Source organism: Passer domesticus, chromosome 4, assembly GCF_036417665.1.
Source record: "Passer domesticus isolate bPasDom1 chromosome 4, bPasDom1.hap1, whole genome shotgun sequence".
In the NCBI taxonomy this organism is placed as follows: Eukaryota; Metazoa; Chordata; class Aves; order Passeriformes; family Passeridae; genus Passer; species Passer domesticus.
The window spans coordinates 76,002,196-76,025,927 of record NC_087477.1 but is presented as its reverse complement, the minus strand read 5'-3'; the positions used below and the strand labels follow the sequence as shown (position 1 = coordinate 76,025,927).

General features: G+C 39.3%; 1 protein-coding gene across 4 annotated transcripts in view; it reads right to left on the bottom strand.

Annotated features, from left to right (window-relative positions):
- Positions 1-6,622: 6,622 nt before the first annotated feature.
- The window catches only part of LETM1 (leucine zipper and EF-hand containing transmembrane protein 1), a 28,652-nt gene continuing 11,542 nt past the window's right edge, over positions 6,623-23,732 (bottom strand). For all 4 annotated transcript variants that reach the window (XM_064418911.1, XM_064418913.1, XM_064418910.1 and 1 more), the window contains exons 4-14: positions 22,804-22,947; positions 21,955-22,092; positions 18,795-18,998; positions 18,227-18,346; positions 17,045-17,176; positions 16,267-16,437; positions 15,510-15,665; positions 14,651-14,785; positions 13,905-14,092; positions 11,872-12,010; positions 6,623-10,540 (exon numbers count right to left, since the gene is read on the bottom strand). In XM_064418911.1, coding sequence (XP_064274981.1) covers positions 10,391-10,540; positions 11,872-12,010; positions 13,905-14,092; positions 14,651-14,785; positions 15,510-15,665; positions 16,267-16,437; positions 17,045-17,176; positions 18,227-18,346; positions 18,795-18,998; positions 21,955-22,092; positions 22,804-22,947 — 1,677 coding nt within the window. In that variant the 3' untranslated portion in view covers positions 6,623-10,390. The remainder of the gene's footprint in view (positions 10,541-11,871; positions 12,011-13,904; positions 14,093-14,650; positions 14,786-15,509; positions 15,666-16,266; positions 16,438-17,044; positions 17,177-18,226; positions 18,347-18,794; positions 18,999-21,954; positions 22,093-22,803; positions 22,948-23,732) is intronic.

The window sequence follows — 23,732 nt, the reverse complement described above, 5'->3', positions numbered from 1 at the left end:
CCCTGGTGGAGATGGCCATGAGCTGGCAGTGAGCCCTGGCAGCAAGGAAGGCCAGCAGCTCCTTTCCCTCTGCTCAGCAGTGGAAAGGCACACCTGGAGTGTCAGGTCCAGTCCTGGGCTCCTCAGCAGGAGAAGATGAGAACACACCAGGGTGGATCCAGCAGAGGCCACCAGGATGGCTGGAGCACAGAGCACAAGGAGAGAGGCTGAGCCACATGGGTCTGCCAGCCTGGAGAGGGGAAGGATTCAGGGGGACAGCCTGGAGAGGGGAAGGATTCAAGGGGACAGCCTGGAGAAGGGAAGGGAAGACTTCAGTGGGATCCTGCTGCAATCTACAATGAGAAGTTGTAGAGAAGATGGAGCCAAACTCTTCCTTGGGTTGCACAGAAATAGGACAAGAGGCAGCAGACATAAGGTGCAACACAGAACACAGCCACCAGATTTGAGGAAAAATTATCACCCTGAAGGTGGTCAGACACAAGGTCCAGGAATCTGTGTCATTGTCATCCCCAGAGACAAGCAAAACATGACTGAACAAGGCAGGAGAAACATGATCAAAATTTGATCCTGCTCTGAGCAGAAAGTTAGGTGACCCCAGGGATCTCTTCCACCCTGAATTATTCTGATTCTCTGATTCACACCTCTTCACCAAGCTTTGGTTTTCTATAACATACCCAAGTCACTTGAAGCATCACATCCAAGCCCCTGAATCACATCTGTGTAACCTACTCTAACCTGACCTATCATTTGATCCTAAAAGTGCCTCAAAGCAAAGAGTGTGGATGTTCAGTTTATGGTAACAAAGTGTTTATAGCACTGAGTATTTAATTTATTAAGAAAAGAGTTGAATCTGCCTTTGCAGAGGAGTGCTCAGCAGCACAGCTGCTTTTCCAGCAATGGGAAGGTGCTGGGTTCTGTGGGGAGATGCAAATCCAGATGAACACTTTAATCCATCACAAATGGGATATCTTCCTGGGGGTTTAGATGCCACCTCTTGGCATGGAGTCACATCGACTGTTCTGCAGTCAGGGCAGACCAAACCCCACCAGGTACAACTGAGCCCCTTGCTCTCAGGACTGAAGAGTTAGTAAGCAAATGCTACACACCACCAGCACAGAGGGAAGGGCTCTGGGGAGGGCAGGACACAGGTCACTGATGACAGAATCAGGAAAGTTTTGGAAGAGCTGAGCAGCTCTGGTAATGCAGCCCATAGCAGCCCCACAAAGAAAACATTGTCAGGGGCTTTTCCACCAGCCAGCTGAAGCCAATATAGAAATATTGAATAAGAAACCAGTGTTAGACAAATTCACTAGAGACTGTTTGGCTTTTTGTTATTTGATTTTCCAAGGGTGGGGAGTTAATTTATTTTTCTATTTTTAAATACTTTTTCCCCTCCGCAAGAAAACCTCCACAAACCACAGAGTGATAGCAACAGCAATACATGAGCACAAGAGCTCACCAATGGTTTGTGGTGGGTTCCTTTTCACCGTCAGATTTTAAACTGAGATTGGAGAAATTAGACCTGAGGCTGTGTTTTAAAGAGGGATTCATTCTGGGAAGTCCAGTGTCGGATTATACCAGGTCATTTGACCAGATAGCAAAGATTTATTCTGGTTCACAAGAAAAGGTTAGCTTGTTGACAGAGAGATGAACATGGGAAGAGGGAGTGTGGGGGCACCCAAGCACTGAGGCAGAAACAGCCACACCTCCCCTTGAGAAAACAGAGCCCTCAGGGGGAGGAATGAAAGATTTGAGAAACAAGACCCGGTATTTACAGCCCAGAGAGCAAATCATGTGCTGGGCTGCATCAAAATGGATGCAGCCAGCAGAGCAAGGGAGCTGGTTCTGCCCCTCTGCTCCTCTCTCGTGAGCCACCAGCCCCAGCGCTGTGTCCAGCTCCGGGGTCCTTGCCACAGAAAAGACAGGGATCTGTGGGAGTGGGTCCACAGAGATGCTCCGAGGGCTGGAGCACCTCTGCTGTGGAGACAGACTAGAGAGCTGGGGGTGTTCAGCCTGGAAAGGAGAAGGCTTCAGGGAGACCTTGGAGCAGTACCCAAATGAAGCTTATAAGAAAGACTGGGACAGAATTTTCAGCAGGGCCTGCAGTGATGAGAGAAGGTGTAATCATGTTCAATTAAAAGAGAGTAGATTTCTATTAGACATACAGTAGGTTTTTAGCACTTAGTGCTATGTTCTCGTTGAGAAGGTGATGACTGGCTAAAGGTTGGACTTGATGACCCTGTAAGTCTTTTCCTACATGAATGACTCTGATTCTGTGATACCAGGAGCGTGGTGAGGCACTGGAACGGGTTATCCAGGATGCCCCATCCCTGGAAGAGTTCAGGGCCAGGCTGGACAGGGCAACCTGATGTGGTGAGGTGATCCTGCTCATGCGGGGGTGTTGGGATGAGGTCCAGCCTCAAGGTCCCTTCCAACCAAACCATCCCGAGAGTGTGTGAAGCAGAGCCCGTGAGCGTCGGACAGGCTCCTGGGGACAAAGGAGATGTGGGATCCGGGCGAGATCCGGGCAGGATTCCACTGATGGGATTTGGGCCGGATCAGGGCAGGGATCCGGGAGGGATCCGGGCAGAATGCTGGTGTGATCCAGGGTGGATCAGACGGGCAGGATCCGGGTGGGGTCAGATGAGATCAGGGCAGGGGTCCGGGTAGTGGATCAGATGGGATCCGGACGGAATGTGGGCGGGATCAGGCATGATCAGGGCAGGGATGCAGGCTGGATCAGATAGGCGAGATCCGGGCGGGATCAGACGGGATCCGTTCGGGATCAAATGGAATCCGGACAGGATCCGTTCGGGATCAAACGGAATCCGGACGGAATCAGACGGGATGAGGGCAGGGACCCGGGTGGGATCAGACGGGATCCATTCGGGATCCGTTCGGGATCAAACAGAATCCGTTCGGGATCCGTTCGGGCGCTCCCGGCGGGCGGCGGGCGCCCCCCAGCGGCGCGGCGGTGCCGGTGCGCACCGGGATCCCGGCGGGACGCTGCTCCCGGGGCCGGGACCGGGATCCCGGCGGGATGCATGTCCGGGACCGGGATCCCGGCGGGACGCTGCTCCCGGGGCAGGGACACGCGAATTTATTCTCCCTCTGTTCTCCTGAAAAACGCAGGGGTCGTGTCACCCGCCACCGTGGCATCCCGTATTCGAAGCTGAAATGAGGTTCCCAAGCCTTTCCCTCGCTTTCTCAAGCGTCCAGGTACCAGCAACAGCGTCAGGGAGGGTATCACACCGGATGGTACACATATAAATACATCAATAATTTTCTATTTCTCTATATCCTATATTTATCCTATATTTATACTATGCATCTCTTGACTGAGGGTGTGTTTATATCCAGAAAATTAAAACAAAATAATATTGTAGCCTCCCACTCACTCCAAGGAAAATTACACAGACAATGAAAATGCTGCTATCAACTCTCCCTGCCTATTCCATTCACTGTTACAAATCTTCCTTGAGTCTGGCTAGGTGAGCTATTTTCCATGTCAGGTTTCTCTTGAGCACAAAGCTACAAATTATGTATCAAAAGGCAGGGATAAGGTATAAATAAGGGGTTTTCTGTTAGTGTCATTACTTGAAAAGGGCTTTTGGGTTGACACCAGTCAATTCTTGAATTTGAAAGTCCAAAGCCTAGGTAGCCAAAGGGGTCTCATTTTCAGAGTACAAAGGATTTTCTGGGAAGAGGGTCCCAAGTGGCTTAGGTAAAATTCAAATTAAATCACACTTAGGGACAGCAGTGTTAGTTTAATCACAGAATTTGATGGCTGCAGAAGGTAGGTCTAAAAATAGTCATGTGCATGGCTTCCTCTCAGTGTCACTCTTGATCTTGAAGACTCATCCTAGGAACATATTTTCCACTGAAGTGTTGTGGCCTGTACATCTCCTGATGATTAGAGCATGCAGGATTGGAAGGGAAGGATAAAAGCATCCTGCTCTTAGGAGCAGAGCCCACAGAGGAGCTGGGGCAGTTCTGGCTGAGGAAGGTGAGAGCAGAGCTTGGTGAAGGCTGCTGATTACTGGAGGTTGCGCAGACCAAGCACTGAACACCACCCAGTTCATTGGAAACATTAATATTTTAACTCCACTTCCACCAGGGCAAAGCCAGGTTCTGAGGAAGTGACGTGCAACAGGGACTCTGTGTATCTTTTCTAACTGGTCCTGCATATTAAAGGATAGAGAAAAGGGAAAGGTTGGGGGATGGGAAGGATGGAGGAGAAAAACCTGCTGCTTTTCTCACTGCTTTGGGATTACATCTGTGGAAGAAAACACTTTTACAAGTCTAGAGTAGTCTGCTAAGATCCCCAGGTTTTCTGCACAACAGGTTGTTACTTCCCATCTTTATTAAGACTATAAAGACTTCTCTCTTTTTTTTTTTTGTAATTATTTTTTTGTTGCTCATCTCCCAGTTGCCCTTTATCTCCTTGCTGAAGTTCTCCTTACAACAGAGCCTGAAAATCTTGCTTAATCAAGGACCTGAAAATGCATTTAGAAAACACTGTGAAAAAGCTTGGATGGCTTTGGGCTGGAGCTAAGACAAAAGGAGGCATGGAGAATCCAACGTGCACGGGAGAGCTGACATCTCAAATTGCTGGCTGCAGCACTCCCTGAGACATAAATCAGGCTGCTCATGAAGGGGCTGCTCTGCCAATATACATAGAGAGAAATACTAGACGGAAAGCAGCAAATCTGCATTAGATCCATCTCTAGCATAGCAGAAATCCTTTACGCCAGTTAGATGAGAGAAACTGATGTTTGCAAACCACAGAAGGTTTGGCAAGGGTAAAATTGTACATGCTAATGAGCCCCCAAAGAATTTTGACCTGTGAAGGATATTTCACTACTGAGAAAGATTTATATCATAATAATACACAAAAGTGGAAGTGAACACAGAGTATGGGGAATTAGAAACATACTACAAACATCCTCCTGCTCACATCAGCATTGAGAAATAATTCAAGAAAATACCAAATGTAAAAGCAGTGAGAAAAGTGAGACTCCTTAGCCAGAGAAACTCCCTGGTATGATCTGTCACTGTCTGCATTTGGTATTTAAAAGCCTTATTGCTACAAAATGCTGTACTAGGTCCTTGCAGAGACTCTGCTCTGGAGAACTTGGTGTCTGCCCAGTCACTGTCAAGGAGGTTTTATGTTACAGTGGCACAAGAGCCAAGTGATGTATTATTGATAGACTGGGCATTAAGTGAACACAGATTTCTCAAGCCTCAGGTCGATGAAACAACCACAAGGCCATCAATCTCTCAGCACCACTATGCAGATGTGTTCACCCTCCAAATGACATTTCACCAAAACAGTTTGCAATAAAACTTCCCTATTAATCCTTTTTAGACCACAATGTCATGAATGGTGAGGTTTTCCCAACCAGTTTTCTGCCTGCCTGCAACACCAGCCTGATGCAAAAGAGGATTCCATCCAGTGAAGTCACAGCAATGTGTTCATTTATCTGCTATTAGAGCAGGCAGTTGCCATTCCCCCTGTGCATATTTGCAGACAATGCACAAATCCACGTCTGTAATATAATTGAGTCTGGCTGAGCTGGAGATCATTTCCCCCCAGCAGCTCTCACAGTGCTGTGCTTTGCCCTGGGAGCTGCAAAGGTGTTGATAACCCAGCCATGATTTGGCTGCTGCTGGGCAGGGCTGGCACAGCATCAGTGCTGCCTCCCATCAATGGGCTGGGAGTGGGCAAGATCCTGAGAGGGGACACAATTTAATTTACCGAAGGTATATTCTAACCCTATAGTGTCAGCTCAGATACAAAGCCAAGGAAAGGAGGAGGGAGGAAGGACATTTGTTATTTACAGTGTTTGCCCTCCTCACCTGTTGAAGCCCTGCGTCCCTGAAAGTGGCTGAACTTGAACATGGGGAGTAGAGAATAAATCTTATTTTTTCCTCTTTGCTTGTACAAGCACAAACTTTTGCTGTTGCCTTAGTAAACTGCCTTATCTCAATCTACAAGCTGTCCCCATTTTTCCCTTAGATTTTAACAGTTACACACTGTTGTTATAAACACGTCATAAAGATTCATTAAAGAGTGTAATAAGCATTATATCTCAACAAAGAGAACAGTGGATCAGAAGTCAATCTCTTTCTTGGGAGTCAGTAAATATGATCAAGGACAATTGTCAATGACCACATTTAATTCACAAACTCAAACCCCAATTCCTCTGCTTGTCAGTTTGACCACTGCTGCACACCACACCTATTCACCCCAATTAAAGGGTCATTAAAGGAAATTCTTAAAGCAAAAGCTTAAAAGGAACAAGTTCTGCCACTTTTAAAGCTTTTTATTTGATACTTGGCTTTAAGCAGAAGAAGGAAAAATTTGCAACACAACCTTGCTTATTTATTATTATTTTAAAAGCATGTCAAGGCAGAGGGTTGTCTTCAGCCACCTGTTGAAACACTTGACACTAGAGAGCAGATTCAGCATTTGCATGTTCCCAAATCCTGGTTTAAAGCAGACAGAAGATTACTTTCATAGACACAGCTCATCAGCATCCAGCCCTGTGCCTGGCATCTCATCTGAAGAGCAATAAATTAACAGTAAACAATCAAAATCAACAGAAAAATAATGGAGAGATTAGGTTTCAAAATGATACTTTTATTGTAACTAAACAAAGGACACAAGCTCCAATTAACATAAAAATTTTATACTGAGTTATGGCAAACACAGGACAGTATGCTCAGAGCACAGACAAATGATTTTCAACTTAAATTTATAACACAGGCTGAAATTCATCAACTGAAAAGCAAAATTTGGAATACATACAAAGAACAGAATATGGGATTATTCTTTTAATTAAGTGTACCCAATTATTTGATATTAACAATTTGAAAGTATTTAAATACATGCTGAAGTAGCTAAAGTTAAAATTATTAGCAAGGCATGTAGATATAAAGTTACAAGTATTTTGGAGTTGTATAAAAGATGTAACTTTTTCCCCCTGCACAAAGCCTACATAAGTATAAGGTACTATCCTGGCAAGAGATATTCTCTACCTGCATGCAGTCCTGCTGACAAACTCTGACTGAACAGCTTTCTGGCACTTAATCTGCAGGCAGACTGACTCTCACAGTATGTAGTCAGTGATGAAAATCTCTGTGAAAATCATCTTTTGGGCTAAGATGAAAAAGAAACAAGTTTTTCCATAAAACAGCTCCTATAACACGCTTGTTTTGAATGGGGGGAAAGAAATCACATCCTACTCTACTTCTCTTCCCTGTTCCTAAATGGATTTTTAAAAAAGCTTTTTGCATGTTTTACATTTTCCCCCTGAATATTATTTGAATCTGCAACAACCCCATCAATGGTCTTACCAATCACCTAAGTCTGAGCTCAGAGGCTTTGCCTGTGTAAGTCACAAAGTCATCGAAATCTCGCATATCCTTTAAATTATTTAAAGAAATATTTACATCTCCTGATTAAATATTCACTCAGGAATAAGTTCTGACCAGTTAATGTACATTTGTACACTCATCCTTCTCTGAATGTACTGCAGCTTCTGGTTTGTTTGGTCAACACCAAAGGCAACCAAGCACATTAGCTGGAGTTACTCCACTCTGCTGCAGTTGCCTGCATCACCAGTACAGAGCTGCTTGGGAGGTTCAAAGTTGGGTAAAAGTGGATCACCAAGGGCTTCCCTAATCTTTTAAAGCTTGCAGAACATGTGTTGTTCAAGTCCAGCTGTAATGGGTTTGCCTGCTTTCAACAGAAGGAAGGCATTGCCCCTGAAAGTCCTTTCTGTGGTTGGTGTGCACGTCCTGTCATCACTTTAGGGCACAGCAGAAAGCTGCCATTTCTGACTGGCATTTAAAACAATTTTATGTAATCTGTAAAGATTTCACAATATGCCAAATTTCATGCAAATCCAAATGTATTCCAATTACTTTAATCAGAATATTCTTCATATAATTAAAAAAAAAAAACAACTGCTATTTTTGGCTCCCTTCTTATTTAATCCACAGAAAATTAAGTGAACAGTAAACACAGAACAGCAGCAAAGTGTTTTAAACTCCCAAATACTGCAATCAGTCAATTTACTTTCAGGACAGTTAAAGCTCTGTAAAACTTTAATCAATAAATATTTGAAAACAGCCTTTTCTGCTACTTCCCTGGTTTAAATCTGCATGCATTCAAGTGAATACAATTCTTAGGTTTTTGATATTCCATGAAAGGTAGCAGGCAATTTTAGAGAGAATCTTTACCACGTTTCAGGAATGTCAAGTAATATTCTTATACATTGTTTTAAAATTGAAAATATGCCACTGTAAAAATTGAGCGTACTTCAAAGTCCATAAATTCTAGCTGTAAATTATAAAATGGAAAATTAGTTTCTAGATCATATTTTTATGAAACCAGTTTTATTCTTGAATTTTCATCTAAAACAAGCGCTGGCCTAAAAAAAAAAAAGCACACAGTGAAGTCAGATCTTCAAAAATCTACAAAGTGACTTCCTTGCTGAAATCTCCAAGGTAATCTTGATTTATGAGGAAGAGAACAGCCCCCTTGTTTTGGGATACATGAACCATAAAGATTGTACTGATTTGAAATTTCAGCTTCACCACAGCAATTTCACACTTCAGATACAATTACAGTAATTCTCAGGAGGATCTTGCTGTAAGCAGCTTTCTTTGCAAACTGTACAGAATATGAACTCAAGAGTTGAACTAGACACTGACTTTTTCTAGAACTGTACATCTCACTGTACATATTGCTTTGGAAACAACTAAATACAATGGTCCATATCATGCAAGCCATGAGACTGTCAAAACTTCTTTTGTTCCACTAACTTCAAATAAGTTTGTACAAATAATTTAGCCAATCTAGATAAATACTGCACATGGAATTATGCTGAAATATGCTTGGGAGTTGGTATTTTCTACAAAAATATGCTACTATGACTAAAAGCATTAAGTACTAACTGCCCACCTCAATATCATCATGTACAGTGCCATTGTCAGATGTGCTCTCTATAATGTACACAAAATCAAGAATGGTTGTACATTTTATAATACTGGGTGCAAAATAAAAACAGAATAAAACCCCAAACCACAACCCTGCTGGTTCAAGCCTCACTACATGTATTTCATAATAGATTTTAAGAAAAGTGTAAAATTTAGGCTACCGTGAATTATGGAACATCCCAGAGTTAGTATTTTAGTTTAAAACTTTAAAATTTACTGCTAAGAAGAAATATTAACGAGAAAACCGTGACCTACTGCCAGTATGTAGTCACACATTTAAAGAGAGTGACTATAAACCAATAATGTAATCAAAGCACTGGCAATACCAGAAATGACTTGTTGACTGCACAGAAAGCAAAGCCATGAGATGAACATATTTATGTACTCTGACTATACTTGGTTAATGACTTTATACCTGAGATGAAAATTGAGAGGTAAGAGAACTAGTTATGGTGTAAATAATTATCAGATGAGAAACAAACACACAAGATAGCTACATTTTCTAAAATATATGCAAAAAGATCACAACTGACATTTCCCCCCTTTTGATTATTTTCATCCTGCTATTCAGACAAACACTTTAACTCGCTTTACCATGTGACAGATTGTGTTCTGAAACTATTTTAAAGGCTCCTGTGATTCCAATGCTTTAATAATTCATGGAGTTTTGAGTAGAAGCAACAAACTCTACTCTCTAGTCCTATGAAATTTAAGGCACCCATAAGTAGCAAACTTCATGCCAAGTTTCCATTCTAGGGAAAAATAAATCCGATTTTTCCCTTCAACAGAAAATAATAATAACCATGAATTCATAAAAGTGATCAGAATGCCACATTCTCTGTCAGTGAGGCAACAGCTTAGTGATATTTAGCTTAAAAACCCCTAAATCTACAGAACTACTACTGAAGCCACGGAATCTTAACCAGCAGATTAGAAAATGTGTAATATTGTGATGGAAGAGAAAGTTTGTATTAAATTTTGAAAAAGCTAAAAGGTAGAAGCAGAGCAAGGTTGGGCCCCATGTAATGATGGAAGAAAATAAATGGGAAACATTTCTCCATGATAGATACACTGAATTTATACAGCAAACTTCTGAGTTTAATGGATCACTGTACCACAACAATGAGTGCAAATACATGTTTTTGTGGGCAGGAGCACTGCTAAGAAGCCTATTCTGTTTTCATCAGTATGGAATGACACTAAATCACTTCTTTGATGAACGGAAATTTCATTCCATATGTCAGAAAACTTATCTACGATTTATTACCAGAATCAGCTCAAAACACTTCCCATAATCACAAAGCTCAAGTAATATGTAGCCATTAGACACAGAAAGATATACAAGATTTTGGTTACAACTGCGATTAGCTTCAGATTCTGAAGCTTAATTCTTTGCTTCTGCAGCTTCCTTATCATGCTTTTCCTTTGCTTTCTCTTTTTCTTCCAGTTTTTCTTCTTTTTGAAGCAGTGACATAATCTCAGCAACCTGGCTGGTGCCAATATCAATATCTTCTTTGTCAATCAATTCTACAACCTACATGAACATAAAATGAAATTGAGAGCACATTTAGGTTTTACATGATGGAGGCATTTTCCTACAATAAATTTTGTTAAGACAACTAAAGTATTCAGTTCTTGTGTTCAAGAAAAACAGCATTTTCTTTCTTACATGGAAGACAAATTCAAACCACAACCTGTACCTCAAACACATCCAGAGTACGAAAAAAAAAAGCTCAAATGTAAACTAAAAGACTTAGAACTTTTGACCTTTGTGTGTGTAGCACACAAAGACATTTTAAAGCATTAGTAAAACAGACCCATTTATTTTATCTGTTTCAATGGAAAGTTGAGATTCAGTACCTGTTGAAAAAGTATTTAAGACAGTAATTTATAGACTTAATTTTATTTTAATTTTATTTAAGAACACCTACTGTACCAGATAGGCACAAATTTATAAAAACTTAGAAGTAGAGGGGTGGGACTTTCAGAAAGGAAATTAAGAAAATAATCTAGTAAATTATTCCAAATTGCTTTAAATAGCTTTTTGTACAAATGTATTCTTGGCATCTCTCCTCAAGTTCCTAGACTTATTGTGCAACATATGCAGAATTTACAAGTACATTTTATCTGTGTTGCTAAATGTGCAACAGCTGTTTAGAGCAACAGGGAAGATAATCACCACTGGAGCAGTAGAGAGGAAAAATGTGTTTCAAAAGGCTGATACTGTATTTTCTAGCTGGCCATAGTTTAAATGCTATTTCTGTATCCAGTAGCAGAATGACTTGAGGGAAGTAAGTTTCAGGACAAATCTAAATTTACCAAGTGAAAAAGAAGCACGAAAATGAAGATGAAAAGGGAGAGAAAACCTGAGAATGTTCAGCAAAATGAGAGAACAGGACAAATCAGGTAACAAACACAACTTGTTGTCTTTCAAGCACAGGAAATACAGATCTCAATGAAACATCTGAAGTATACAAATAGGCAAGCAAAGCTACTATTTTGTATTGATATGAAATATATCTATGGATGTTACATCAAGACTTTCCCTAACAGTGATAGTTCTACTCCCTCCTGTTCGTAAGTAATTACCATATTTTACAGAACTTGACAGAGACATACAGAAAAACCTACTGCTTCAAAGGTAATGTGGTAATGAACATGGATTTCCCTCCCCCCACCAAAAAAACCAGCCATATAGATTCTCAAGATGCTGTTATATAAGATTTATTTACAATACATACCAAAAACCTCACTGGCATCAAGTAAAGACCCTTGCAAAAGACTGCACTATGAATTTATGCCCAAACAGGTGCAATGTTTGAAGGATGGTTAGCCTTATTTTCTTTAAGAAGTCCACAAACTTACCTTAACAACATTATCTATATCAACTTGGCCATCCTTGTTTTCATCTAGTGCCTCTGCAATCCTTGTTAGCTTCTCCTCTGGAATCTTCTGAATTTGTTTCATTGCATTAATTAGCTCTGCAATGCTGATGAGATTCTTCCTGAAGAGAAAGCACAAACTCTACATGACAAGCAGTCACTCCAAAGGAATAAGGTTGACAAAAGGCAGTACTGGAAGCTACTACACTGCAGGATGCTTGTAAAATCACTAATCAATTATTTACAATCCTGAACATGCAAAAGAATGTAAAAAACCAAAAAGGAGTTACTGATCAGAAAGCAGATTTTCATCTTGCCATAGAATCTCATGTTTTCAGTTTCCACATGTTTAACTGAACAAATATAAGTACCCAGAAGCATTTGAATTACAGTTTTCTGTGCTTCCCAGACTGTGTATCTAATGCCCTTTGTCCCTTCACTCCCCATTTACCAAAGATATAGTGCCATGTTTCTGGCATCCTTTTACATACAGAGGGGGGCTGACAGAAAATCAATGAGTCACAGGAAAACAAAAGCTGAGAACTAATCACTTGAGCAATTGAGCTGTTCTGTTAAATCAGCTTCACTTGCTCCTGTCAAGGACCAGACTCTGGGGAAGGAAGGACCAGCAGGTTTCAGATGTTACTCTCTGCTCACTGATCTCATGATGTTCAAGTTGTTTGCTGCAACCTAAAGCCCTTCCTTGCTTCTGTATTTTGCAAGTTTGAAGAAACATCTTCCAGCACAGATCCAGCTGAAATGCAGGAGACAGTGAAGCCAATAAATACTAAACAGAAGGGCTTTATCAGTGTAGCCCCAGCTCTTCTGGGCACAGACCAACTTTTATGCAAGAAGCATTTCTCATGCTGCTGCTAAATGCCCTGGACATAGCTTGATAATGACTGCACCATCCTGAAGGTTAAAAGACAAGCCTTTGACAACTAAGCAATATTTAAACTAGTAATTTTCAATCATCCACAATCACCTACAAAATTATCCAGAAAACCATCCATTACAAAGTATAACTACATTCAGTACCAGCAGATTCTGCATTGTATTGTTAGTTTACAAATTCAGATGGTTTTGATCAACAACTTCTCTGTAGCACCATTCATATGCCTGCCTTATTACACAAAATCTGCAACAAATGACCGTTTGCCCTGGGGACTGGAAAACATAAAGCTCAGAAGCAAGAAAAGCAGAATCCATATTTCTGTTTAGTCACGCTCTTTGGGAGCTGCCATACTCTCTTAATTAATCACACAAAATGGTGTAAGCATAAACCAGACTAATACAGCATTTATGATCACAAACCATGAGTGTTTGTGTCACAGTGTCCAGGTATTTCAGCATGTGCAACAAGCAGTCTATGACCATTTAACATAGGATTGCCTGAAAGACCCTCCAATAATATTAAGACCTGGATAAGTGTTGATAATTAATTTTGTAATGAAACAGGAAAGATCTTTCATTGAAAATCTGTGTATTAAAAATTGAAATGAAGTAAATCTCTTGGAAAGGAAGCATGTAAAATTATCTCCTCACTTTCACTGGACACATTTTCTCACTTGTCTCAAGACACCATAGATCCTTGCAATTTTTTTTCCTCACTAACATCTTTGATACCAAATAACAACAAATATGGATATACTCACACTGTTGTGCACCTTTTCAGTCAATGGCACAGGGCAAAAATTACTAAGGGGATGATTTCACCTGTAATCCTGTTAGTGCCAGAGGCATGGGCAATATGGTAAGATTCTAATCAATGCTTAGACTTTCAGAACACCCTCAGGATCTGGGGAATTATACCTCCTTTTTTCCTTCATCAGTTCAACCATATTTAGCCTTAGCAGAGAGAAAATCTGCAGCACAATTTTGTTAATTATTTTTTAAATCAATTATCTCAATATTCCAAACAAGTTATTCACCAATTATTTTTTAACCACATATCAGACAAAAACAAGAGTGAAGGTGAACAGCCAGAGACACATCCAGTGCTCCCAGGTCACTTACCCAGCAGGAGTATCCTCACCATCCAGCTTTGCATCTGCTGTCTTTTGACTTGTTTCTAATTCCACAATAATTTTGTCTATCTGACCAATCATTCGGTTCACTCTCTTCGTCAGTCTCTTGCTTGCCTTTGACTCTTCCACTGCCTCTTCCTCACCAGTTTTAGAAAGCTCCTTTATCTCTTGCAAGTCCTAGAAGAAATGGTCAAGAGAGAGAATAGCTTTTGCTGATGTGAATTCACAACAGACAATACTGACTTCAACCAGCACTTCAAGACAGGAGCCATTTGTAGATGAAATACAAGTGTAGAGACATACAAAGCCAAATAGAATTAGAACAACAAATTTTAACACTGCTGCCTTTCTCATGCACCTCTTAAATGTTATTTTCCACACCTTTCATAAGACTGGATAAGGTTCATTTTACTTATCTTGGTAATTTCTGTAATACTGACATCTACATTGCTAAGAAAGAACTGCAGCATGCAGCAGTCAGCTCCTGCTACCCCAGCCCCCTGGGAACAAGAGCAGGAGCAGGAATCTCATCTGCTGGGAACTACTCTAGTGATAACAATTAGGCTTTGAACATGTTACACAAATGAGGTTCTGCATTGTCACACACAAAGTTCATTCACTCAGCTTCCAACTTCAGACTAACAGAAAACCAAGAAAGAGAATCTTTAATTTGTGGATCACTTCTGGTATAACTAAACACAAACAGAAAAAGAACTTCAATTCCCCATTCTTCACCTCGTTATACTCCTGGATATCATCCTTCAATTCCTCAAGCTCCTCCTTTTCCTTTGTTAGTGATTTTTTCTGTTCCTGTAGCTTGGTGCAAGCATCACTCAGCACATCAATCTCCTCCTTGGTAATTTCCTCACCCTGTAACAGAAACAGACAAATTAGTGAAAGGCACATTTGTGATCTTCCTGCAAGATTTTTAGTCTTCTAGCAGAAAAGAGAAAATATAGGATTTTTTTTACATGTTTGGAATCACTACTATCACACAGTGATTTTGAGGTTAATACAAAGATTTTAAATGGTAAGGCAGTTAATTTGCTATGGTACTGTTTCTTGAAGTGCACCTTCAGCTAATATGATTGACTATGTGAGTTTCTGAAATTCTATACCTGATAATCTCATTTAAGAATGTTTAACTTCATTCTTGGGCTAAGCAATTAAAACAACTGAGAAATAATTCACCATGTATGGGAAGAGATAAATTACACCAAAAAAAGAGTTAAATTTGGAAAATTGACCTGTAGAAAAGTTCTCTTCAATAACCTTTGTGAGAATGAGGATGAACATCCATAGTAAGTACACCTGTCTCTTGAAAAGCTGATAAAATATGCACAGGCCCATTCCATCTACAGAAAGTGCAACTGCCCCCCCAAACAGGCATATTAATTTCAATAATCTAGAGAGATAAAGGAGATGTTTTGTTCTGATTTCAGCTTCTGCATTGGTGAATTTTCAGTTTTTAACTGACAGAATGTGGTGAGAGGGTTAGAAGTGAAGGGCAGACCAGCAATTTATCACAGTCCTCACATCAATGCTCTGAATCTTTACATTCAAAAGTATGAAAACGTGTGGTTATCCAGATTACCTTAATGCCTTCCAGCACTGGTGCTGTATCTATCAGTGCCTCTGAGTGCACTGCTGCACCTGCCCGTGCCAGTTCTGGTTCAGTATCCATCACCACCTGGCTTTTTTTAGCTTGCAGAGCAGTTGCTTCAAGATCTGCTGCTGGTTCCGTCGCTTTCTAAATTTAAACCCAAAATATTAGCTGTGTTAGTTTCAGGAAAGAATTACTTGTCAAAATAGAAATAGTTGTCAAAGTAGAAGTGCTCATTTTTATGAGAAGAGGTTAAAAAACTGCAAGACATTGAGTGGTTTCACATTAACATATTTACTTGTATTTAAAGAACTACTTCTGTGAGCTCCTGAGGCTTAATTCACTAATGAAGCAGGCCAGTAGCTTTTATCGTCAAATATTATACAGCAACATTATCAGGTTGGTGAAAAACAGAAAGAGCCAAAGATAAGAACATTTAAAATGTGGGGTGCAGAAAACTTAAAAAAAAAACCTCAAACAAAACCACTACCTTTACTACAGAAAAAGAAGTCTTTTCTTATTGCTTTAATTAAGAAGGAAGAGAAATCAAAGATAAGTAAGACTGAGCCAACATTTTATAGTAAACTTTTGTGTTGCAGTCAGTTAAAATATTCTCTCACATCTTCCACATGTGGATTTAAAGTCCAGTTTCTTGCAGACAATACCCAGAGCAGAGGCAGTAACTCATAACATGCCAGTGCTCACATCACTTGACATTTACTCCTCAGTAGTTGTGAGCAGAACTTACCATGGCTGCAACTTCAAGGATTTCTTTGGCCTTCTCTGCAGCTTCAGACATTTTCTTTTCTTCATTTTCTTTTCTGATGGCTTCTTCTTCCTGAAGTGTTGCTTCCAGTCGTACTTTGTTATCTATTTTCTCACCTTCTACTTCTGCCACTTTCACTTGAGCCTCTTTGGCCTAAAAATAACAAAAGTAGCTAGCAGAAGTGTGTATATACATACAGGTATGGCTGCATAATGTAGGTTTAGACATCCTGATTGAGATAGGTAGTACAGGCATGCTAATGAATATAGTCAAAGCCCCCAAATGTTACCCTATTTTTGCATTTTTCAGACAAAGATGACTCCTTGTCTCGAGAAAGTTTTCTGTTTTGGTGGAAATGTGAATTTTTCACCCTGAAATTATACATGTTCTTCAGTCTCTTTCTCTCAAGACTACCAACAATCTATTCTGATAATTTATTTGCATAGCATTATGTATTTTAAAGTATTAATACCTTTCTATGGCCTGAAGCATTTCTTGTTTTTGTGAAAAGTGTAATCTAAATCTTCTTATGCTATTACTGTCTGCTGTCATGTAATCCAATATTGCCCTGTGTTTGCTTTATCCTCATATCTCTCCACATACAACACAACTTCTGCCTTTGAAGGTCACACAAATAAACCCAGCTATGATTTTGTTTTTCAAGGAAAAGCAAGGAACTGAGAAGAACATCTGCTTGTCTGGATGGATTTTCAGTCATGACACTGAAAGTTAGTTACACACTACGTCCATCAATACTTACAGCACTGTCTGGTAGTGTCTGAAGGGTTGTTTTGAGCTGATCAGCTGGAGAAAGGGTATCTGGAAGATACATGGCTCTGGATAAAATAAGCAACGAAGTAGGAATTTCCTGGTTCAGGTGCAGATCTAACCACTGTAAGTGCAATACAAAAAACAAGTCTTTAATTTCAGGATGTTTTATTCTTCTTTACAAACAAAATCAAGCAAAACTAATTTTTTTTTTTTTTACCACTACTTATCAGTCAATATCCTAACACAGGAACTACAGACTATAACCAGCTAAGAATTACAGCCATTGCAATGAAAAATAGTAAGATGCATTTTGTTTGAAGAAGTGTATCAAGAAACACTGAATGAATATTTGAACAAGTGGTTTGTTTCACATGCACCTTAAAATCACAGAACCATTTTGGATTGGGTTAAAGATCATCCATCTAGTTCCAACTCCCTGCCACGGGCAGGGACACCTTCCACTAAACTCTTCCTCAGAGCTCCATTCAACCTGGCCTTCAACACCTCCAGGGATGGGGAGCACATCTCTGGAAACCTGAGCCAGTGTCTCACCACCCTCACAGAAAAGAATTCCTAATATCTAATCTAAACCTGCCCTCCTTCAGCTCAAGGCCATTCCCCCTTGTCCTATCACTGCACATCCTTGTGCAAAGTCCCTCTCCAGCTTTCCTGAAAGCCCCCTTTAGGTACTGGAGGTGCTATAAAGGTGTCCCTGGAGCTTTCTCTTCTCCAGGCTGAACAACCCTAACTCCCTCAGCCCACCTTCATGACAGAGATGCTCCAGGCTGCTGTAATCAACTTAGTGGCCTCCTCTAGACATGTTCCAACAGACCTTCCTCTAAACCAGGCAACACCAAGAGACAACTGATCTACTAGGTGGAAACTCCCTTTGAGCAAGATAATAACTGACATTACAAACTTTCAAAATTACAAACATATTTCAGATATGTTAAATTTAAAGTATCTATCTGCATCATCAAAACATCATGGTCAAAAGGCAGTAACCCACAGCTACTATATACTTACAAAGTACAGGTGACAAAAGCTTATTAAGAAGACTCTTTTAACCAAGCCTTTAATGAGAACAGAATCAAAATGACTTCTCAGAATCAGAACAAAAAAACAGAGCATCAGAGCTAACAACTGGAATTAGGTCTGTGCAAAACCATACCTGTTTAAGCTGCTCCTTGAGACGCTCCTCTGTCACACCAAGAGCTCTCATGCCTCGGGCACGACAAGCTGCCTGCAGTTCTTTAACAGTCAGGGTATCAACTCCCTCTTCAGCAATCATCTGCACAATGCAAAGGAAATGTGACCGTGTTAGAGCTCAAAACAGAGGCACCATCAGCACTGCACAGCCACGTGTTACAACAGCCACTAGAGGCTGCTGTGCTAACACAAAACAGCCTCAGCTGCTCCCCCAGCTCCAGCATGGACAGCCAACCCCTAAGCTGACACTTCAACCAGCTCCCTTAAAATTATAGTTTCACAGGAATGTTTTAATTTGGAATATAATTATTTTCATTTCAATTAATGGTAGGTTAAAAAAAGATCATTTTTTTCTTAACAAATAAGGATGCTCCTGATTTTAAGCTCTTCAAGCCTTTTTGTTCAAAGTTCTCAAACAAGACAAAACAAAAAAGGAAAATGCCTAGAAAAACAAACATACATATATCCACACACACTCATTACTGTTATGTGTCAAAATTATTACCCAGTGCCTACTCAGAATGACTCACCTTGTCATCTGCTTTTATGCTCCTCAACCTCATTGTCAGCTGGAAGCGGAGAAAGTTATTTGTCCCAATTGACTGAAGTTCCAACAATTTACAAAGTGCCACCAGCTGAGGCCTGGTCAGATTGTCCAGTGTCAACTCATCTTCAAACAGTTTAGAGAACCTTAGGATCTCCTCATTACTGGGTCTTTCACCAGTTTCCCTGATCTGGGAGAAAAAAACAAACACACACAAAGCTTTTCAAAGGAAATGTTATAGTAGGGCATTATTTTGAATAAAAACATTCTCCTCGTTTGTTAAGCACTTTGCAACAGTTTTGGCGTAAGAAATAGCACATAAGGAAGGAATGAAAGAAGTTTGTAAAAAAACAAACAACTTACTTGCTTACTTACTTAGGGAAAAGAATTGATAGTTCTGACAGTTTCCAACATCACTGCATACTTAGGATAAAATTAACAAAACAAAAACTGGAAGCACCTGTACACTAAGGAGCAGATCTAGCTGAATTGCACTGCCATGAGATACCTCAATAAATAAATAAATAAATAAATAAGTATACACACCTTTGAGTTAATAAATAGTTGCTACAGGAGTCACACTGGCAGATATTTGTTCTGCTACCATATTTACTAAACACAGAAACACATCAGATAAAGATGGAAAAATAAACTAAGAAGTTCACCCAATAGCAAAAATTTTGGAACACTGGTGTCCCCATGAAACATAGATTTAGACACTTAACTACCTAATTCTCTTCATTTGTTACAATGCTCTGGCTTTCACTTCCTAGATGTTCTGCAGCACCTCAGTGCAAATATTTTTGTACTTGAAGTTATTCAAAGCATAAAGTACTGTTTGGGAAAGGATTCTGCATCCTTTGTGATGGCAGGTTCTATGTAACTGCTTGTACAAATGCAAAGTTAAGCTCTTCAGTGATGTGCTACCAATGACTTCTCAGTCATTAAATTCAATTATTGGAAGCTGAAATAACAGTTCAAAGAAATAGGAGAAAAATTCCCTAGTCCCATCATGTCACAGTAAAGCATTATCACCTGTATAGATGTTGATTTTTCTATTTCAAGTATGCCATCAAAAGCTTATTAGTGTCATCACTACATCAAAAATCTACAAAACTTACAATTACATACTCCCAGTCTTAACATTTCAGTCTAATCATGGATATAAAAAAAACTTTTCCCAATACTTCTACTTTTTTATAACTCCTGTAAAGAAAATATAAAACTAGGTTACATCAAGTACAGTTTGAAAACCTAACATTAGCTGTACTGCCTGATTTATCATGCCTACCTATTTTACCTGCAAACTCAAATATTTTAGTGAACAGCTAGTGAGTACAGAAAAAGGTACAAATTAGGAGATGAGATGGCCTTGAGCCCATTAACCTCCAGAATACTTTTGTAGCAGAGAAACCATCTTGAAGAAAGAAAGGTCAAAGGCCTTGTTGTTCCACTTCACCAGTGCCTTTGCCACAGGAGCCAAAAATGGCACTTCAAAAACACAGGAAGTATTTTCTCCCTTGTTTAAAGATGAATTTTGACAGAGACAAGCATGTATTTCTTGAAAGTACAAACTGGAGCTTTCTAGTACATCACTAGCTACAAAGCAACAGAGACAAATTCTGGAATTATACAGCAGACATATTAAGCCTGCAATCAATGGTTCTTGCAGGATCAAATACTTCACCACAGAAGCCACTGTGAAAGAATAGCAAAAAGGTGAAAAACATTGAAGCTGCTTCTTGCTCTGACATTTCTTATCCGGTACAGTGAAATGAGATCAATGAAGTTTGTCTCTGTGGCACAAATGAGAAATATAAAGCTGTAAAAAGTACACCCACACAGATGAAATGCAGGGCTTGAAACTTCTTTTTTAGTCATCAGAGGAACTTGGGACTTCCTCCAGCAAATGTGGAGTGAAACATCATTTATTTCCATGAAAATTAACGGCCAAATGTAAATTCTCAGTAGCAGTTCTTCCAGAAGAAAATTAAATGTTCTGAACATGAGGCATGAGTGGGCAAGTTCCCAGAGCCTGCAGGGGCAGTGCCTCAGCCACTAACTGCTATAACTAACCACTTACAATGTTGTGCAGATTCAAAAGAACAGAAACAGACGACTGCAGAGAGGCTTCGACGTAGTAGGGACTTTGCAAGAAGTTAATGACTGGCAAAATTTGCCACTATGATTATGTGAGGTGATCTGTGTGACACTATCAACATCATCTTATCACCCCACATTTTATTCTTAGCCCTGACGTGCAGGAAAATCTTAAGCTATTTGGCAGGGGTTGTAAAGTTCATGTCTGAAACCCCTGGGCTTATGTGCCTTTTTCTGTGCAAATGCACACTCTCTCCAAAGGAGGGGCCCACTGCCTTCCTCTCAACAAAGCACTTGGAGATGCTGTTGGCTCCACCTCTTATTCAACAGCCCCACAATTAAGAAAAATCAGAGATAAGGACTGTGCTGAGAAGACTTAAGAATGCATTTTTCATCTCTCCAGGGAGTACCTTGTTCTCACCTACAGTTTGGTAAAAGAAATGCTGGGAAACCTAAAGGCCATTAATGTAGGAGGCAGATGTCTGAGACTTAAATCTCTCTGTCAGCAACTAAATAGAAAAATTTTGCACAGCAACCACATTCTAACTAAACCTCAGATTATACCACACTCTAGTCAGTATAGCAACCATGCACTTAAAAATTATTTTTACAAGCAGAATTAAATTTGACCAAAAAAAATTTACTTTTTCCCCCATTAAGTTTCAATCACTTCATTAGGAAAAAAGTCCTCTCCCAGTTTTCATACCCCTTGTTAAAAAAAAAGAGGTCAAAACCCACATGAGTAACCACTGGGTACACCATGTTTCATGTTAGAGTTAACTTATTAACAAATAAGTGAACAAGAAAGAAATGAGCAGAAATATTGTGCTTCTAGAATTAGAGAGCAAAAGCACCAGCTAGAACACCAAAGTTAATAACAGGAAAACTTCATCACACTTACAAAAAAGAAATTTATCCTAAGAAAACTACTACATTCTGTTTTTTCAAGTCCAAAAAAATAAAGTGATGTGATGATTACCACAGACAAAAAAAACCTGAAGTTTTTTATATGTAGGAAGAGAAAACATATTTTCCAAATTTTTTACCTTTTGAAAGAATGTTGAAAAATCTTTTGTAACATTTCCCTTGGCTGCTTTATTTTTTAAGGCCATCTCCTCAATGGTGTCTTGAAGGAATTTAGCCAATTCAAGCTTTACTCTCAATTCTTTCTTCAATCTTTCCTCCTGTTAAAAAAAATATTTGTTTTTAAAAGTTCCTGCCAGAAACACATGGACTAAACATCACTTCTGCCCCCTGACAAGTTATGTGGAGTAATTCTGGACTTCTGCTATAATACACATTCCAAAGGGGCATTCACTCTTCCCAAAGATCCCCAAATCACACTGAACAAGCTGAAGAGCTCACTGTGTGCCCTGAAAGCAAAAACTTGTGGGGCTCTTTTGGTGGTTTTTACAAAGCTCTAACAATTCAGAGAAAATATGACTAGTAGAAATAAAGTTTAAATTTAAAAAAGCATGAGAAGCTATTTTAAATATTAAGTATACATAGGAAAAACCTTGAATCAAGGTTTAAGACTACAAATGTTACAATGTCTATTTTAATACAACCAAAAAAAATAAAATAGCTTTATTTCCCTTTTGTAGGAGTCATAGAAAATGGAAATGAGGATAGCAGAAAAGACAAGAGAGGCTTTCAACCCTGATAGCTTGGCACCTGCACATATTAAAACCAGGACAGCACTGGTTCAAAATTATTATTTGTTTTTGTTACTATATGTTCAAAAGCAAGACCTTCAAAATAAGAAAGATTAAAAAGCATTACCCCAGTAGTGGAAAAAAAAAATCTAACATTATTAAACATGTTTTAATTTTTTTACCAAGAAATTTCTAATTTTTAAAAAAATATCATTGGATTATAAATTCAGAACTGCTTACCTTTTTAGACTTTGTCTCAAATGTAGAGGGAAGCATATTAGGGAACAACTTAAGAGCTACTGGAAGTAAAAATTCCATAAATGGGACAACAAGAAAAACCAAGAAAGGGACCAGGCGAAAAAGATCAGCACATATTCGAAGAAACTGGAAGGGAAAAAAATATATCAATAAGCTAATATTTAAATAGTTATTTTAAAAATACTTGATTTGATCATCTAATTGTCACTTAGGCTCACATATATATATATTTGCTATGAAGAAATTTTAAAATTACACAATAAAAGGATGTGACAAAGTCAGTTTTTAGTGTTTTTTGTCAAGTTGCTACATACTAGAGAGTGCTAAAGTTTCACCAGTTTTCAACACTATAGAAAGTATTTCAAAAGCCTCACTGTGTCTCAATAGGATTATTGAACAAGTATCTCATTTAAACCTCTTAAAAGCACCTGAAAACAGGAGGTGGTCATTTGTTGTCATTAAAGCTGCTTAACTTCTTTTATGCATCTTTATTTGTGCTCCACCACTTCTTACATGCATGAGCTACTATGGAATAAGTAATCAAGAATAAAATGAAAGATCCCTCCCCCTTCTCCCTTATAACAATTGTAATGTACATTTAAATCCAGGGTAATGAGCCCAGCTTGGTAGATTTTTTTTTTTTAAACCACTGCATTTCCAGAGCAGTAATCCTCTGAAGCAGGCAGCATTCATTACTGAATCTTGAACTGCATGAAATAAATACTGTCTTTGTGATTTCTGTACACTCACAAATATATATATTAGGCTGTACAGTCTATTATTAAATCTTTCAGTAATTGTTGAAAGCTTCATAACTCAGTTTATATTGGGGAGAGAAGATCTTGCTTGACTCTACCTCCTTTTAGAAAGGAAAACACTGGTTGTTGGGAATCCCATCAGCTCCTAAATCA